We start from the raw sequence: 19,446 nt of genomic DNA on the forward strand, positions 1-19,446 counted from the left end.
CAGTCCTCTTTTTAAAAAATAAACATGTGACTACGTGGTGTTGTCTAAATAACTACATAATATAGTACAACCCATGCCAGTATTTCTGGTAGCTAATAAGAAAATGTGCAGTTATGTTGAGAGAATACCTTCTGATCCTGGGATGAGATTGACCTGGAACTTTTCACTTCTAGGACCAACACACTTGCCTACTACTGGGTCTTTTCTAAGCCCAACATATGGAACAGGTAATGTTTCTTATCATGTCTCTCCCTTTTTGTGAATCTCTAGAGAACTTAGACAGAGAAGAGTTGATACAAGTATGTGAACATCATTACCTAGCAATTCAATGTATTCCACATACTTTTAGGAAGTGCACCAGATGTTCAACGTACCTGCTAGAGAGTGCAGATTCATATAAAAATGAAAACTTTCTGGTCTCCCTAAATATGCAGTTTACTAGGAGGCTGCATTATGTATGAAGACAAAGGTAAAACAAGGTCAGTGAAGGCATAGAGGATTAAGGCTGAAGGGATGTGGGAAGATGTCACAACAGAGGTGGTTCCTGAGCAAACCATCATGGAAGTCAAACATTTTAAAAGACTGAGAGAATATGAAGAGGGAGTGTCTTGCAGGCAAGAGAGATAGGTCTGGACTATTCCCACAGGGTTATCTGATAGAATCCCATTCAAGGAGCAGCTGCTTATATATCCTGAATCTTCATAACTTGTGATGTGAAATTTTCTCATATTAGAAAGATTTCCTGTAGCCAAATCTATGTCTGCAGAGATGATTCTTTTGAATGTCACATTTCTAAACTGCAGGATCTCAAAACTATTGTTTTATCATCAAAAACAAAATAGAATTAAGAGCCCTGAGGCTGACTATCTGTCTTGAAAGAATCCTTCTTTGTGGTATCCACAGAAGACCGGTGGATTTTTGAATGCAATAGTATTTCATGGTGTCCCAGTGATACCAAGAAACCCTCTATTTTATCACATTGAAGTTTTGGAGTCCAGAAAGTGACTACTGACCTATCTACTGATTACCCTTTTTTCAGTTCCTCAAAGTTAGCCACTGTTCTGTGTCTCAGAACCTGTCATTAATATATATGCATTTTAACTCTTGTAATTATGATACTGCCTCTACAAATTGTATGTGGCACAAGGAATCCCCAGAAAACTCTTACTTTCTAAATATTCCTCATTTTTAGAAAAAGGTAGTTTCCTTCTGGTCTGACACTGAACTTGGGCTTATTCTTAATGTGTGTGCCAAATCAAGATTTTTTTATATTTGAGAAACAGGCTGCTTCAAAGCAACTTTCAGATGTTAAGTATTTATAAACTTTCCCCATTATTTTCTAGAAGTTAAACAGTCTTTCCTTATGCATTTCCCCCAGTTTTCTTCTATTTTTTTCTTCCTTAACCTCATTATTTTCCTCCTTACATAGTTCATTCTTTGCTTTCCTCTCTCCTTCCTTTTATACCTTGGTCTATCCATTCCATTCTATTCTTTTTTTTTTTTTTTCTGAAGCAATTGTGGTTAAGTGACTAGCCCAGGGTCACATAGCTAGGAAATGTTCCATTCTTTTTTTTTCTTTCTGCCCTTCATTTTCCCTCCTCAAATAACCCTTTTGTAGTCTCAGCAGATAGGCTTTTTTTTTCAACTTTCAGTCACGTCTGTGAATTATTTTGAGGTGACCAAAAAGATCGGCCATAAAGAAAAATCGGTTCAGGATCTGAGATGGAAATAGTGTTATGGTCACTTAATGCAATGTGGACAGATTAGATTTCAAAATTATTAGAAAGAAGAATCAAGTCTAGTTCCCCAGATGCTTTTTTTAGGAAAAATAAGAAGATTTAAGAATTGCTTATCCATAGGCTTTTTGTCCTTTAACCAGGAAGAATATATTGCATTCCCAGCTCTCACAAAGAGGTGAAATACTTGGTAAGAGTGGAATCGTTCTTACCTTCCTGGTACCCTTCTCATGAAACTATTCTGGCCTGAAGACATGACTAAAGCAGATTTCCCACCTCAGCCATCTGAAGCTTTGGGAATTTTGGAAAATCCCTGAGCTTCCAAAGACTTTGCACCTGATGAAGAGTTCACTGAAATGGCAATGTTTTGCTTCTTTCTTTGCATCAGATTCTGGTTTGTCCTTGAGGCTGGTGAATGGAGAAAGCAGATGTCAGGGTAGAGTTGAAGTTTTCTACCAAGGATCCTGGGGCACTGTTTGTGATGACAGCTGGGATTTGAATGATGCCAGTGTCGTGTGCAGGCAGCTGGACTGTGGCTATGCTGTGTCAGCTCTGGGAAATGCCCAATTTGGTCAGGGAACTGGAAGAATTGTCCTGGATGATGTGCGGTGTTCTGGGTTTGAGTTCTACCTGTGGTACTGTCCCCACAATGGGTGGCTCTCCCACAACTGTCATCACAGTGAGGATGCCAGTGTCATCTGCTCAGGTATTGCCTCTTTGGGAAGCAATTGCTCCTTTAAGAATTACATTTCATTTATGCACTCCTTCATCCAACATATATTTTCTGGGAAACTACTATGTGCTAAAGTTCATGGTAGGGGATAGGGGAGAACACACCATATCCCCTTCCCTCATGAAGACTGCAATATAATCGGATAGATAAAACATACACAAATAACTGTTGTACATAGTAGACTATCAAAGTAGTGTAAGAGGTATAAAGTTTTATAGAAGTTGGGATGAAGAGTTGATTATTTTCAGAAAAAAATTTTTCCTGGGGGTAGACTGTATCTGGGAAATCGTAATAAAGGAGGTGACTTTTGAATTTCAAAGATTCAAATTGGATAGGTAGATGTTGGACAAAAGAATGTGTGCCAGAAGTAATGAGAATAATGTATGCGTGATTTCTCTAAAGCATCCGATATAATTTTTGGTACTTTATAAACACTATGTAAATGTTTTATATGATATGATGTAATCGGAATTATCATTATTAATCTTTATACCAAAAATAGATATGAATGAGATCTTTAGAGATTGTAAGTAATATTACTTAATTCATCTATAGATAAGAGATTATTAGATCTAGAAGGATGAGCTGATGTAGGTATTTTAACCCATTTTTTATGTCATGAACCCGTTTAGTAATTTGGTGAAGCCTGTGGATCCCTTTTCAGATTACTGTTCTTAAATGCCTAAAATGAAATATGTAGTATTACAAAAGAAACCAACTATATTGCTTTGTAGCCATATGTATCTATTTATCTATTCCCACGCACATTTGTGTTTTTGTGTTTTATAGGACAAGTCACTTTTGTTCATTTTGCAGCTTAACAGACTTTTGATCCTGATCCTCCTGATCTTCCTTTCCTATATTGTTTCTTTTTTTCTTTTTAAAATTATTTCCAATTAATGGATCTTTCCCACTGTACCATGGTGGCTCTTTGCATCTATTTCTTAAGACACTCTTAGAATTGTCCATCTGCTGGGTAGAAGATTTTGTCAGAAAAGTTCAAGTTTGGTCCTAGTTCATTTCTAAATCTCATTAACAAATAAGGAATATCCAGTTACTTCACAATTGCTTTCAAGTTGTTTCCTGAATGTTATGCAACAAAACTAACTTACTTTTAAAAATCTGTATCAACAGGTCATTATACAACTCCTGTCTCCACACACAGACCGACTTTATCAGGTAAATGGATTTTCCTTGACTTTTCAAGTGAGGAATTCTGATGCTTTTGCTGGCTATCTGCTTTATATGCTTCTCATTTCTAGGTAATGTGATATAGTGCCAGAAGCAATGACAATAATGAATGCATGGTTTCTCTAAAGCATCCAGTATAATGTTTGGTACACTGTAAATAATATAGAAATGTTTTATATGACATCATCAGAATTATCATTATTAATCATTATGCATAAAATAGACATGTATGAGATCTTTAGAGATTGTAAGTATTGTTAGCTAAGTCATTTGTAGAATCAGAGATTCTTAGATCTAGAAGGATCAGCTAGTCAAGGCATTTTAATACATTTTTTTGTGCATTAAACCCCTTCAGTAATTTGGTGCGGCCTTTGGAACACTTTTCGGGTAATTGTCTTTAAGTGCCTTAAATATAATACATAGTATTATAAAGGAAACCAATTATATTGAGATGCAGCTATAACTTTATATAAATATATATATATATATGCACATACATATATGTGTATATGTGTGCTTACAGGGTAGATCACTGTTGTTCATTTTGCAGCTTAAACAACTATTTTTTGAATATCCATTTTTGATACTGATCCTCCCCATGCCCCTTCCCTGTGCTTTTCATTTCTTTCTTTTTTTAAAGTTATTTCCAATAACTACATCTTTCTCATTCTACCTTGGTGAGATATTGCATCTATTTCATAGACACTCTTAGGACAGCCTATCTTCTGGGTAGGGGATTTTTTCAGAAAAGATCAAATTTGGCTCTAATTAATTTTTAAATCTCTAGTATCAACAAATAAGGAATATCTGATTACTTCATAATTGCTTTGAGGTTGTTTCCTGAGTGTTCTGCAGCAAAACTAATCCACTTTTTAAAAATCATACTCAACAGGTACAACTCCTAGCTACACAGCAAACCTACCTGTGACAGGTAAGTGGAATATCCCTGTTTTTTCAAGTGAGGAATTCAGATACTTTTGCTGGCTATCTACTTTACATTTCTCCTTTATAAGTTATGTGAGATAGTGCCAGAAATATATAATCTATATATCTATATAAAGAATAATGGATGCATAGTTTAGCTAAAATATTTAACACAGTGTCTGGTACATTGGAAACACTGTTTAAATGTTTCATATCATATGATATCATCAGAATTATAATTATTAATATGTGCCAAAAATAGATGTGCATGAGACCTTTAGAGGTTATAAGTAATGTTAGCTAACTCATCTGACTCTGTAGAATCAGAGATTCTTAGACCTAGAAGGATAAACTAATCCAAGCATTTTTAATCTATTTTTTGTGTCATGGACCCTTTTAATAGTTTGGTGAAGCCTGTGGACTCTTTCTCAAATTACTGTTTTTAAATGCCTAAAAATAATATGTATTATGGCAAAGGTATATATATTGACAAGAAGATATATATATATATATATATATATATATATATACACACACATATATATGTGTGTAAACAAGTTTGTAGACTCCAAGTAAGATTCCCCAAATAATGGCCCAATCTTCTAATCCATGTAGAGATTCTCCCCTTCTCTCCCAATAGTGACAATATGCTTCAATACATCAGTGGTCCTTAAAATTATCGGTGTCTATTCCTTCCATTGATTCAGTCATCAACCACCCGTCATCCTTCCACCATTAGTGGACAAGACTGATAAGTGGAGGTTGACAATATACTAAAAAGTTTCTCCAAACTTAGCAAGACTGGTCCTAGAACAACAATTTCAATCAAAAAAAGCAAAATAATTAACTTTCACACTTAAATATATAATTAAGTTAGCAGGGACTGAAAAGTTAGCTGAAATATCTAAGCCTCTATCTAAGTTACTCTCGTTAATCAAGATTCATAGCTCAAATGCAACCGCTAGTGTAAAATGCATGGTAGCAAAAGATAAAGACAATTTTTGTTATATGATCAAATAAAATCAAGCCTCCCTCATCTTTTAAATGAAAAACACTTCCATCAATATCATCCAAATTCTTGCAACTTTCATAGGGCCATTTTCCCTGTAAATTTTACTTGAGAATTTCACAGTTTCAATGGCATCTTAATTTGTATGGTATTTTGCTCTATATTCTAATATTACTTAAGCCAAGTATAGCAAATGTACATGATTTCCTGTCAACTATGCCCACCAATGAAAACAAATGATCTGTGACTCTGATTTAAGGTGTCGTCTGAGTATTGACAAAGTGATCAACCCAAGCAGAAATTTTCTCTAATCATGGATATCTCTGACTCAGTTTTTCCTCTATACTAAGATTTACTGTTTCTTTTTGAAACAAAATGAGACAAAAATTAGGCTGACTACTATATCTTATTCATTCCTTCTGACTTCAACAGAAAGCCAGGTCTTGAATGACAAGAGAAATCTATCTTCTAATCAGGTCACTTAAGAAACTCTCAAATACATAACTAGCAACCAACTTCTGAGCTTTTATTCCCTTGTTTTTAATAATGTCTTGCTTTGAATCTTTGTAATTTCCAACACCTTTATCTCATTCTGGAACCCTGGAAGTAATATGTAGCTGGTTGTTATGATCTAAAATGATAAAAGAATTTTGGGTTTGTTTTCCCCATCTGTTAGATAAAAATTCTGCAGTCTGAAGTAATTGCTTGAAAACTCTAAATAAATTAAACAAAACTTAGACTTCATGTGTCATGTTGCCACTGAGCTTGTAGAAAGATCTCTATACCAGACAATCATTTGGCATCAGTCAATCAATCAATACACATTTAACAAGCACCTATATTTTGCCAGAACTTGAGGTTACAAAGGCAAAAAATGAAAAAAAAATTCTTACAGCGAGCTTACATTCTAATGGGGACCACAGCAAACATATATAGAAAGATACATAGATAAGTATAGTCAGACAGTTATTTGAGAGGAAGAACACTAGAAGTTGAGAGGATCAGGAAAGACTTAATATAGATGAGTTTCTAAAAGGTCTAAGACAAAGCTGAATAATTCTCTTTGCCACACATTCCATTCCTGGGCCCATATTTGAAAACTTTTCAGCTAACTCTACTGAAACCTTGAATTCAAGTAACACAAAATGTGAGAGTATGCAGTCCATGCCCCAATATGACATTGAGGAAGAAGAATATTTGTAGAATAATAATAATAAACTAATAAAAATAAATTTATATGTATTTTAAGATTTATAAAGTACTTTCACAATAAATATCTCATAGTGTAAGAATTGGCTTCAAAGCTAATAACAGTAATAATAATAATAACTAACATTTTGTGTAGCACTTTAAAGTTTGCAAATTGTTTTACAAATATAATCCCATTTTATCCTCACTACAAACCTGAGGTATAGATGCTATTTTTATTCCCAATTTATAGATGAAGAAAATGACATCAAGGGAGGTTCACTGATTTGCTGAAGGAGACACAACTAGGAGATATCTGAGATCAGATTGGCTGAACCAAGTTTTGAACCTTGATCTTTTGACATTGTGTCCAATATTCTTCCCATTGTAATTTGATTCACTTTATATTTATATACACATAACAATTTATGATTATGAAGTACTCATATGCACACATAAACATATACATGTGCATATACATACAAACACATACACATGTGCATATACAATCACATGTACAGACACATATGTACCCAATGCACATACATGTGTATATCCATGCATATACATACATACTCGTACATAATCTTGAAATTGTAATACCCTCAGAAGTCATCTTGCCCAACCTTTCTTGAAGTATGAATCTCCTCTGCAGTATCTTTGAATGGTCATTCAATCTTTGCTTGAGTCCTTCTAGGATATGGAACTCTCTGCCTTTTAAAGCTGCTCATTCTGTTCTTAAGATAGCTCTAATTGTCAGTAAATTTCCCCATTATTTTAATTTTTTTTTGATCTTTATAGTGTCTTTGAGTCAATAAGAATGTCTTTTCTACCACATTATAGGCTTTGATTCTTGTTATGCTCTTAGAATTATTGAGATTCTTTCTAAATCAGTAACTAACACTATTCACTATTTCCCAAAGCTGATGTGATGATAATTTCCATGGTCTTTTTTTTGGTGGGGGTGGTAGATAGGGTGGAGTAGGTAGGAAAAGGAATTAAGAAATAATTAGTTTGGATTTGTCAATCTGTATTAGTAGACAAATTAGGGGACTTTGATGAGTGCCACAAGGTTTCAGAGTCCTTGAAATTCCTGAAATGGCAATATATTGTTTGTCAAGAGTTGACTTTTGGAAACCATGTTATTGAGAGGACTACTTCTGATCACAAAGTAAGAGAGGGAGGTAGAAAGGGAAAGGAAGGAAAAGAGAAAGGGAGAGGGAAGAAGAGAGGGAGGAAGGAAGAATGGAAGAGAGAGGGGGGAAGGAAGGGAAAGAAAGGAAAGAAGGAAGGAACAAAGGAAGGAAGGAAGGAAGGAAAGAAGGAAGGAAGGAAAAAAGAAAATATATTACTTTTGCTTTGATCAATTTTTCTATTTATCTTTCTCTTTCCCAGCAGTGGAGACAGGGAACAGAAAAAGAAAAAAAAAAAACTACCTCCCTGCATGCCTAGGATTTTCCTTATCAAAGAATGAGTGTTTCTGAAAAGCAGATCTATTTTACTATTCCTATATCAGAGACATTCCTTCTTGCACTGTGGATATAATTACTCAAAAGTAGTGACGTCTTAGTTCTAAAAGGGAATTCTGGGAAGAGACTGTGGTTTGGTGGTCACCTACTTTCTATAGTTCTTTATTTCCTAAGTAATATGATATTGTGGCCAAAATAATTCCAATGACATTAAAGAATGTATGATTTCTCGAGTTGGCCCCAAATGGCATAAGAATAAGAAGTTTTAAAGGATTTTAAAAATCCATAATCTCATTTGATCCTTGCAACAATTCCATGAGACACACAGGGTGAGATTCTAATCCTTATTTTATAGGTCAAGAAAATGTGACCTGAATTTTCATTTTGTTCCTATAGCAAACTTCTCTTGTGGAGAATTCCTTTCCCAGCTCTCGGGGAACATTTCCAGTCCAAATTATCCTGGGAACTATCCAAATAATGCCAACTGTGTATGGAATATTCAAGTCTTAAACAACTACCTTGTGACCATAGTATTTGAAGAAGTACAGTAAGTAAAGAGCTTCTTTACCAAATAGAAGACAATCTAATCAAAATATTTAGTATAAAAATGGACATAATCAGGTCCAGAAGCATAAATTTTGTACTCTTGGGCATCTAGAAATAATTATGGGGTATGTCAATACATAAGGGATGAAGACTCCTCCCCATTCCATTGTCAATCATTTGAGTAATGGTTTTACTCAAATAGCTATAGCATCCCTGCTATATGGTGGTGAATGAGCAATTCAACCTGCTAGTGACATGGAATGCAATTTTAAGTCATTCTATTACTCCTCTATCTCCCCTCCATGTTATTTTAAGGTAAAGTTGTAATTAGCATGAGGAAGCCATCATCCTTGAATTTGGCCCAGAAGTGTGAGCTGCAACCATTCTTATATACTACAGCCAGTGTTCTTCCTTCACTGGATCCCCTTCTTTAAGGGGCTACTTTATCCTCTCTCTCTAACCTCAAGGATAAAGTTCAGGGATAGGCAACTCTGGATTGTTTGCACCTGCAGTGGGAAGGATTCCTCTCTCTACCTTCTTCTTTCCTCCCTTACCTAAGACCACAATTATCAGGGTTAGATGTCCTCAAAGTAAACCTGTCTCAAGGGTGAACTTGGTTTAGTTTAGCATGATTTTATTAATTGTAATCTTAAGACTCAGTGAGCCATGTGTCCATTAAGGTTAAGGAGGGAATGTTTTTTTAGCTTTAAGTCAATTTGGTTCAAGGAAATGTGGGATGCTTTGCTAATTATTATTAGATTTTTTTAAGGCAGGTGAGTGGCCTTCAATAAAGGCAGTTCCCTATTTTGTGTGATTTGAGGCACCCAATTATCTCAAAAATCTTCTTCAGTACCATGAATTATATTTCAATTTCCTAAGTTAAGAATTATTCTTTTGTAGTCTCCAGAACACAAATTCTTAGTTAAGGAAGGTAGGATATTAAATCATTAGAGCTTATTAATGAAAATTATGTTATGGAGAAATTGGAGAGTAGAGTGGCAAGATAAAAAGAGACACATAATTTGGGATAGAGGGATGGGAAAGGGAGGCAAGAAGATGGGGCTCTGCTAGGACAGATCTGAGTAGGCAATGGAGATCCAGAAAGGGTTCCCAAGCAACCACAAGATAGCTTGGGGACACTAAAGAAAAGGAAGAGGAAAACAGATGTAGGGACAAGAGATCAGACCCTCCTTCCGCTAAGCCAGGAGAAAGCTAAGATATCCTTTGCCTTCTACTCTTTAGGCTGGAAGGAGGTTGTAATGATTATATTCAAGTCTATGATGGGCCTTACCAGACATCCCCACTAATTTCACATATTTGTAATGGAGGAAGAGATACCTTTACATCAACATCAAACTTCATGTCCATTCGATTCATCAGTGATACCAGTGTCACTCGAAGAGGATTCCGGGCTTACTACTATTCTACACAAAACAATAATGGCACATGTAAGTTTCATCTTCAACAAACTGATTGATGAGCTCAGGGACCAACTAACATTTTTGTGTTGCTTCCATCACTTTCTGATTGGAAGGTAGCGATCTCTGCCAGCCTCTCAGGTCACTAAGCTCTCAACAAATGAATTTGCTTAGCTGAAATAAAGGATAGGGGAACTGAAATTAATGCCATTAGTCGAGTTGCACACTTTCCAAGGACAATGACTATGGTTTCCATGTTTCTTTTCCTAACTTTTAAGGTATTGGATGGAAAATTGTGATGAAGGTGTTAAAACAATTTTATGGTTGAAAAAGCTTTCTTCCAGTTCTCACTCCATGATTAAAATTCACAAAATCCAGGGTTCTCATCTTTAAAGAGATGAAAGGAAGGTTCAGAAAGGAATTAAAAACAACTTGAAAAGTGTTATACAGTTGGTTAATCTGATCACTAAATTACTAGAAAGGAAGGTTCTGAAAGGAAAAAAAAAACAGCTTGAAATGTTATACAGCTAATTAATCTGATCACTAGATCACTGAGAGTAGATTTCAACTAACTTAATGTTAGTCCAGAACTGTTTCCAACTCAATGGGAATAAACATTCAGTATCTTGATGGTTCCATGATCTCAGTAGAGTGGACATTTCTTTTATTATTTCAAATTTCATTCCATCCATGTTATATTATTTAGTACAAATAAGAATTATCTATGTCCTTCCATAAATCTTCTCAAGAAGTCTCCTCTCTTTAGCCTCATGTACCTAAGGTCTGCCCTCTAACTCTTAGAATTTCACAGATATTAGTATAGTCTTTGGAATAGATATCAGTTATCCCTTCCTTGGGTCAACTTGGCCAAAGAATTCCTTCTCTAGAGGCCAATAAGTTGGTGGTGATTCTAGATAAACTTAGGTTGGCTGGTCCTCAAAAATCCTTATCACACTCTGGCTTCACTCTAGTGAATAGGACTCTAGTGGAAGATGAAAAAAAAAAAAAGAAACAGGAAAAAAATTACCTGGTACAATGTTATCCCCTGGAAGTAAATGATGCTTCTTTGAAAGGAGCATTCAATCTTGCAGATAGCCAAAGTACTGCTCTAGAACCTAATGTGAACATAGGAATCACTGTGGTTTATGCCATCCAAAATTCTGATTGCAATGATGACTAGGGGAGTGTATGTAGACAGCATAGCTATTCTCCATTATGTCAAAATTAATTTTGAGTTCTTGCTCAAATATGTGCCTTAATAACCCATTGCAAACCTTGTAATGGTACTATTTGCAGTAAAAAAAAATTGATATGACAGGTTCATCACTTCTGAACCAATAAGATTATGTTTTAAATTCCCAAGAATAGCATAATAATAAGTTTTCAGGATACAGAGGGAACTGTATTTTTCTTTGAATGGTAAATTATTTTGTTTCATCCATATTTCCTTATGAAAATAGGTTAATTAATGTCTCATGATCAGAGCCTGAAAAATATCTTCAGTAATATGGCTGTGGAGTTTTGTGATGATGGAATCATATATTTGAATGGCCTTCCAAATAGGAGTTATATAAATGTTCACCAAGGGATGGTGCTATAGTGCAGGGTTGTGCTTATATTGCTGAACTCTTATCCTTTTTCTTTCTCAGAGACTGATTTTTGTCCATTATAGTTTTTAAGCAATAAATTTTCATTATGTTGAAGGTCTGCCCATGTGTTTCAGGTTCTTAATACTACATGCAATTAAATCTCCATAACAGATATTATTGACTATCTTACTGTTTGCATCATTCCTTTGAAAGAATAACTATTACCTGTTTTTATACACCCAAATACACTAACAGGAATTTTATCTTTTATTCTCCAACAGCTCTAGTATGCTTACAAGATCAAATGATAGCTACCATCAAGAAAACCTATCTCCAGCTGCTGGGTTATAATTCATTGAATTTTCACTTGAATAATTCATTCTGTTTGCCTAAGGAAAACTCAAGCGATTTTATATTTAATATACCATATAATGGCTGTGGGACAACATTAACAGTGAGTCTTCAGTTAATCTTTTGATGTACTGTTAAACAAACATTGCTTCTTATCAGAGAAAATAATTATTTTTAAAATTGTGAACTTGATGGTTCACCATTCCTACTAATTCCAAGGTAGCGTTCTTGTTGATTTGCTCAAATTAATATAGTAATTAAAGTTTGCATATATGTTATTTCATTTAATTCTCATAATGTCCTTGGGAGGCAAGTGTTATTATTATCCCCATTTTACAAATGTGAAAACTAAGTTTGAGAGAAATGATTTGTCTAGAGTTACAAAGCTAGCAAATGTCTGAGGCAGGTATTCCTGAACATCTAAGCTTATAAAATGCTTCCATATACTTCTCCTTATTTAATTTGTACAACATCTCCCTAAAGTATGTTCTACACATGGAATCATTTCCATTTACAGATGAAGAATTGGTGGCTCAAATAGATACAGTGACATAGTTATACAAAACTAGTAGATGAATTACATCATTCTGGTTCCAAGTCCTGGGCTTTATAACCTATTTACTTTATAGAAGAGGAAACTGAAGATCCAAAAAATTGAGTAGCTTGCTTAAGGATGGCAAGGGCAATGGAGCTGGGTTTCAAAGTCAGGCCTTTTGATTCCCAAAGTGGTATTCTCTGCCATGAAGTACTCAGAATGGTAGGCACATGCATCCTTGAACCACTGACTCAAATATAGGTGAGATTTATTTTGGGAAAAAAATCAAGTTTAAAAATATAATTTGTCCTATTTATGGATACAGAGCGTAGGACTTAGAATTATTTTCCTGGACAATCATCAATCAGCTTATCAACAACTATATTTAGAGCAGACTATGTGCCAGGTATTGTGCTAATCCTTGGGGAGACAAGGGCAAAAGTGAAAAAGCCTCAGCCCACTAGAAGCTCACTTTTAAACAGTCTATAGCTCTAGGAGGGATTTTTTAACCTTCACATTTTATTGTTGTGTATCACCTTTGGAAAAGTTTTGATTCAGGAATCTCATAAACCTCACTGCTGGAGGGAGAGAGGAATATATTATTTAGAGGGAAGGGACTGGATTAGGAAGGAGAGGTTTATAAGACTGATATAGGAGAGAAGTTGACGTTTTAGGAATAAAATCCCTCACAAAGTACTTGAAAGCAAGTTGTAAAATGTTACCCAGGAGCAACGGTTGTCTTATTGAAAACAAACAGTTAATATCTAAACTCCAGTAGCACTGCACCTCTGAACTTCAAGGGAACTAGAGAAACATCTAGTAAAATCTCACTTTTAACAAGGAAAATAAGTAAACCTAAGAGGGTAAATGATCTGTTTAAAGTCACATAGAGAGTTAATGGAAGACTGGAAGCTAAAAGGCAAGACTCCTGGCAACCAGTCTGGTTTTCTAAATTGCATTAAAGGTTTACCACAGCATCGAAGTGGGGTTCCATGGAGGCTGCATTTAAGACATAAAGCAAGAAAAAACCTTGAAAGTCAATCTCTCTTGTGGAGAAGAGCTACTTGAGTAGTGCAATGACACTGTGAATTATACCATTCAGGGTTACCCAAAATGGATAAGTCATGGTGGAACATTCTGACAAAAGAGAACCTACTAGAGAGAAATGGCAAGCCATTCCAATATCTCTACTAAGAAAATTCTATGGACAGAATTAAAAATGCTAAATAAAAGATGTGACATCAGAAAATGAGCTCCTCATATCAGAAGCTGTCCAACGTGTGAGATAGTGGAATACAGAAGAGACTGGCTATGCTATGGTTCCTGGGGTCAGAAAGAGCCACAATAACAAAAACAGGATGGTAGAATAGAATGGTCTCTAAGGGCCCTTCTGGGTTTTAAATCAATAATCCTGTGAAGATTTGAGGTATTGAGTCTCATCTGTTTTCTTACTTGATATTCTACCAGGAAGATAAAGCAGATTCTTTTACCTATCTGTTCAGGCTATGTTTCCCAAGGGAGCAAAGAGCAAAGAGATACACACGCACAAATAGTAATACATTTGTGTTAAATCTCTATAGTTTAGTTTGGCTGAAGTGTTAAGGACAAAGTCTTGCTAATCAAGTTTAACCAGCTTGTTAGCATCAGGTAATCTTGGTGTGATTTGGACTGAGTTTCAAAAATATTTCAGTACTCATTGAATCAAACCCATTTGGGCAGCATTGCACGGTGGAAGAGCGCTAGATGTAGAAACAAAAAGCCTCAGTCCAAGATACAGCTGTTTCACTAGCTAGCTTTGAGACTTTTAACAAATCATTTCTCTGCATCTTATTTTCTTTATCTGCAAAATGAAGGCAAACATGTTTTCACTCCCCATTTCACAGGATAGTTGTGAACAGTTTGTAAATTTCTTGTAACATATACATGTGTCACAATGACTGTTGTTTTTGATGTAATTATTATGTTAATATCTTTCTGATTACATCTGTTTTCTCTCACAGATAAACAGTGATACTATTATCTATAGCAATGTCCTTCTATCAAATCAACCTATTCAGCCAAATAGTATCATCATAAGACAGAAGGGTCTCCAGTTCCATGTTAGCTGCAAAATGTTCAGAGACACCTGGGTGGAAACTATGTTTATTAGTAATGGTTCTGCTCAAATCAAACAAATCCAGTATGGCAGTTTCCATGTGAATATGTCTTTTTACGAAACTTCTTCTTTCTTCCAACCTGTGAATATTACACCGTATGTTGTACAATTCAGCCAAAAGTTGTACCTTCAAGCAGAAATTTACCCCTCTGTTTCCAATCTGGCATTGTTTTTGGACACCTGCATAGCATCTCCAAGTAAAAACGATTTCACTACCGTGACTTATGATTTAATCAGAAATGGGTAAGGGTTTTTTCTGTTGTTGCCTCAATTTAACTTTCCTTCATTAAAATTAAAACACTCAAGGGATAGATTTTTTGGATAATTAGTACTGATAAACCATGAAGTGTTTATAATAACAATAGAAACAATAATAGTATCTTATTTTGATTAGTTGACTTTTTAAAAAAAGTATTTCAAAATTCATTTGTATCTAATAGTTCATATTCTCCTCATAACAATCTCATTTAGTAGGTTTAGTACTCCTGAATCCATTTAATAAAGGAAGAAATTTAGGTTCAGAGAGATTTAATGACTGTCTAAAGTCACAAAGAAAGTGATCAACTAAGTTCACATCCAGATATTATGACTCCCAAATAAGCCTTGTTGCTAAAGAAGTTTTTCAAATATATTATTCCAATTTTCTGCTTAATAAATACAATTGAAAATAATTAAATATTTCTTAGATTATAGAGATCTTGTGACCCAAGCTCATCTTTATGAACATCAAATTTATACTTGTTAATGAGATATTTTAGACTTATGTATATAAGTCCAGGTTAGCCTAATAGAGGTGAATTTTATTCCTATTAAATCACTGAAATTAGAGGGAGTATGGGGTAGCAGAATGAAGACTAGGCAAAAAGTAGCAAGTGATCTTGCTAGCCATTTGATCATTGCACACAATTGAACTTCTCTGGGTTTCAGTTTTTTCCTCTGTAAATGAAGGAAATGAATCACATGATTTCTAAAGCCTTTGTCAATCTAAAACATGGATAATTTACCTCTGTTTCTTCTCCTTAGCTTTTCTGTTGCTCATTAACCTTTTACTTAGGAAAATGGGGTTGTGGGTATCTAATTTCCAGGTTTATCTTGCATTCATCCTCTTCAGATATACTTGATACTATTAGTCATTTCTTGTCCCTTTATCTTTGATGATATAATTCCCTGTATCTAGAAATATGCTCTTTTTCATTTTGGGCTACTGAAATCCACCCATCTTTTAAGATCTAACTCCAATCTCACCTTTTTCATGAAAATTTCTTCTTTCCTCTGATCTCACAGTTTTTAATGTTCCTCTTATATGCTTATTATATTCTACTTTATATCATGTCCATGAGTTTACATTTTCTTTTGCCCTGTCTCCTCCCACTTACTTATGAGAGAAAGCAAAATGTAGTGTGAGGAATTTTGGATTTGGAGATAACAGACCTTCAGTCAGATCACAGTTCTGATCTTTACTAGTTCTGTGATCATAGACAAGTTATCCATTATCAGTTTCCATTTCCTTGCTTGAAAATTGGAGATAACCTCATGAGGTTATTGTGAGAAAAGCATATTATAAGTTATTATTATTATTTGATTGTAAGCTCCCAGAAAGAAAATAACATTCTTTTAATTCTAAAGACAGGGTCTTTTACACAGTATATACTTGATAAATATTGAATACATGAAAATAATTCTGAATTTTAACAACTGGATTATCCATAATCTTTCAGATATGATTAGAAATGTATAATATAATATACATATTATATGTAGGATGCTATATAATGTATATCATATGTACATGTGTGTATGCAACTATATATGTCTAATTATCCACCTATAATGACTTGAGAAAAGGCATCATGGCATAGTAGACGTAACACTGGCTTTGGAATCCGATTTTTGGAATTGGATTTTTTCATTTGTCAGTTGAACAAATCTTTTCCTAAGACTCCATTTGGATTCTCATCTATCAGTGGATAAAATTAGACAAGAGCTCTAAGATTCATGTCAATGGAAGACTTCTAAGTTCTGTTTCCTAAATGATTTACTGCTTCTTAAGTCACTATTGACATTTTTGCTTTGCCAGAAATTTCTTTGACAAAGACAGCAGGCCATGTTTATTATGAACTTTAGACAAATCCATTCTCTTCTAGAGTCACCAAAAGATCCCCATATTTCTGAATAGGTGATAAGAATTGGGTCACTGTGTTCTAGGGACAATAGGGCAACATTTTATTCTGGTGTTTTAACCTTTTGGTGAAAGCAGTCAGTTTATTTATTTATTTATTTATTTGCTTTCAGGTGTAAGAAGGACTATACCTTTGAATTATATAACTCACCATACAACTCACCAAGACAAGTTCGTTTTGGATTCAGGGCCTTTGCCTTTCTGGATAGATACCCATCTGTTTACCTGAAGTGTAAATTTCTGGTGTGTCAGGCCTTTGATTATTCTTCACGATGCTACAAAGGATGTATAACAAGATCCAAAAGAGACACAAGTCTCTATCAGGAGAAAGTGGATGTTATTATGGGGCCATTCAAACTGAAATCTGGTAAATTCAAAATTTGGTGAAGTCAGATGTCTCTAGGAGCTAAGTGATTAGTCTAGTTCAATAAGAAAATTATTTAATGACTAGAAAGGCAATTCTAATATGACTAGATTTAATTCTTTTTCTTTGAGCCAATTGCTTTGTGTAAAAACATTATGCATCCCCCTTGAAAAAAATGTACTTGGTGCCAAAAAACTTCTTAGAACACAAGCCAGAGTGATCCTAGGTCTAAAGTAAATGTAGAAACCTGGGAAAAGAAATGACAATTCAGCAACATTTACTGTCAGGACACAAAGTTGAGGTCATACATTAGGCTAACAGGTATATGTGGCAATAATCAAAAGAAATTTGACATATTGTCTTAGGATATGGATCTGAATTCACATACCATGTATCAGTGATGTGCTGGTAAATGTTTAACAATCAGTTCTCTAGAGGAAAAAAATTAAACTGGACACATTTTAAAATTTCAGATGACTTCATCTTAAGTTTAAATATTAGCAAAGCAATAAATCAAGTTCCAATTTGTAGCATTTGCCAATCCAAGGTCATAAAGAGCATTTAAACATTAGCTCTTGTGAATCAGTTGAGCTAATTCTACCATGCCACTGAAACATAATAATAACTTCAGAAAGATTGCTTGATGTGAATGGTTATCAAGCTTGAGTTTTCCTTAGCTAAAAATGGGCCTATATGTTAATCCCTTTTTTAAATCCAAGTGCTAGTGTATTTGCTAGAATTCAACAAGAGTTGTACAGTTGAAATTTAGAAGTCTGACTTTAGGTCTTGGATTTATCAGTGCTGGCTAAATCCCTGATATCTAATAACTAGGACAAAAATATGACCATGTTTTCTCTTATCTTCTTAGATTGAGACAGATGTCAATGGCTGAACTGAGTGAATCCCAGAAGGACTCTAACTCCCTTGCTCTCTCTGCTGTTGTCTTCCTTGTGGTTGTGGTGTTTGTTGCTTTTATATTGAAGAGAAAGAAATATTCTTTTCTGAAGAGATCCCTTTTCCATAAGATGTGAAAAACAAAGTCCATCTACTTCCCTCTATGGCACAATTCATTGGAAGCCTTGCAGTCCAAGAAAAGTTATATTCAAGAAATTAGCATGAAAAAATATGCCCTATGGATTGAGTTGTGATTTGGTTTATATTGGAACAATTGAGCTGGAGGTGGAAATGGGGCAGGGGAGTTGTGAATTCTCCATGTTGTTCAGTAGGCTAGATTTGCTTGAAACATTAAACAGTTTTTTTCCAAAATTTGAAATTCTAAAATTTGAAAAAATCCAATTAGAAGAGAAATTTCTCTAGATAGAATTCCTAACATTTGGTCTATATTTGGAAAAATATTAAAAATAGAAAATTCATGTAAACCCCTTAATGAAAATCATAGCCTTATTTTGAAAGACCATCGTCTGAATAAAATATCTTTGTTAAAGCAAATATTGGTGTTATCAGTATTTTCTGAAAGGACATTTGAACATTGAACTGTCTATCAGTTGTTGGAAGAGATTGTTTCATGTAATTTTCTGGGTTGGTTTTCTGGAGGTCTTGGAGCAATCTTCCTTTCAGTAGATTAATCACCACAAGAATAGGCAGGTGTTAAAGTCCAAAAGTCTTTATTGTCTCCTGGTGCTCAGCTAGCTTTCTTGTGGCCTTCAGAGGGGACTTGGTTTCAGTGGAGAAATTCAGGACAGGCCACCATTGGTATGAGATGAAGTGAGTCTGAGTCCAAGGGTTTGTGCCTCAGTCTCCAGCCACCACAAAGGTGGATGATGGAATGAATCTCTCTCTGCCTCCCTTGGCTGAGTTTGTCTCAGCTTATATGCTCTACATTGAGTATAAACCAATCACTATATCACTAGGAAACCATTATTTGTTGTAAGATTAAATCAATTCATTAAATTTGAACTTAGAGAACTATTAATCGCCATGATAAGCTAGATAACCATTGTCTCATCAATTCCACTGACTTAATACCTTGTAGGAATTCTGGTTTCAGAGTAATGGCCCATAACAGTTTTAAATTACCATGGTAGGATTAATGGGAAAA

At 34.7% G+C, this 19,446-nt stretch overlaps 1 protein-coding gene across 4 annotated transcripts in view; it reads left to right on the forward strand.

Moving 5' to 3' along the window:
* The window catches only part of LOC100930384 (deleted in malignant brain tumors 1 protein-like), a 58,755-nt gene extending 39,919 nt beyond the window's left edge, over positions 1 to 18,836 (forward strand). For all 4 annotated transcript variants that reach the window (XM_031955995.1, XM_031955994.1, XM_031955992.1 and 1 more), the window contains 10 exons: positions 174 to 227; positions 2,125 to 2,442; positions 3,604 to 3,648; positions 4,553 to 4,591; positions 8,647 to 8,797; positions 10,039 to 10,244; positions 12,085 to 12,257; positions 14,690 to 15,087; positions 17,137 to 17,390; positions 18,256 to 18,836. In XM_031955995.1, coding sequence (XP_031811855.1) covers positions 174 to 227; positions 2,125 to 2,442; positions 3,604 to 3,648; positions 4,553 to 4,591; positions 8,647 to 8,797; positions 10,039 to 10,244; positions 12,085 to 12,257; positions 14,690 to 15,087; positions 17,137 to 17,390; positions 18,256 to 18,260 — 1,643 coding nt within the window. In that variant the 3' untranslated portion in view covers positions 18,261 to 18,836. The remainder of the gene's footprint in view (positions 1 to 173; positions 228 to 2,124; positions 2,443 to 3,603; positions 3,649 to 4,552; positions 4,592 to 8,646; positions 8,798 to 10,038; positions 10,245 to 12,084; positions 12,258 to 14,689; positions 15,088 to 17,136; positions 17,391 to 18,255) is intronic.
* Positions 18,837 to 19,446: the final 610 nt, after the last annotated feature.

This window comes from Sarcophilus harrisii, chromosome 2, assembly GCF_902635505.1.
Source record: "Sarcophilus harrisii chromosome 2, mSarHar1.11, whole genome shotgun sequence".
NCBI classification, from domain to species: domain Eukaryota; kingdom Metazoa; phylum Chordata; class Mammalia; order Dasyuromorphia; family Dasyuridae; genus Sarcophilus; species Sarcophilus harrisii.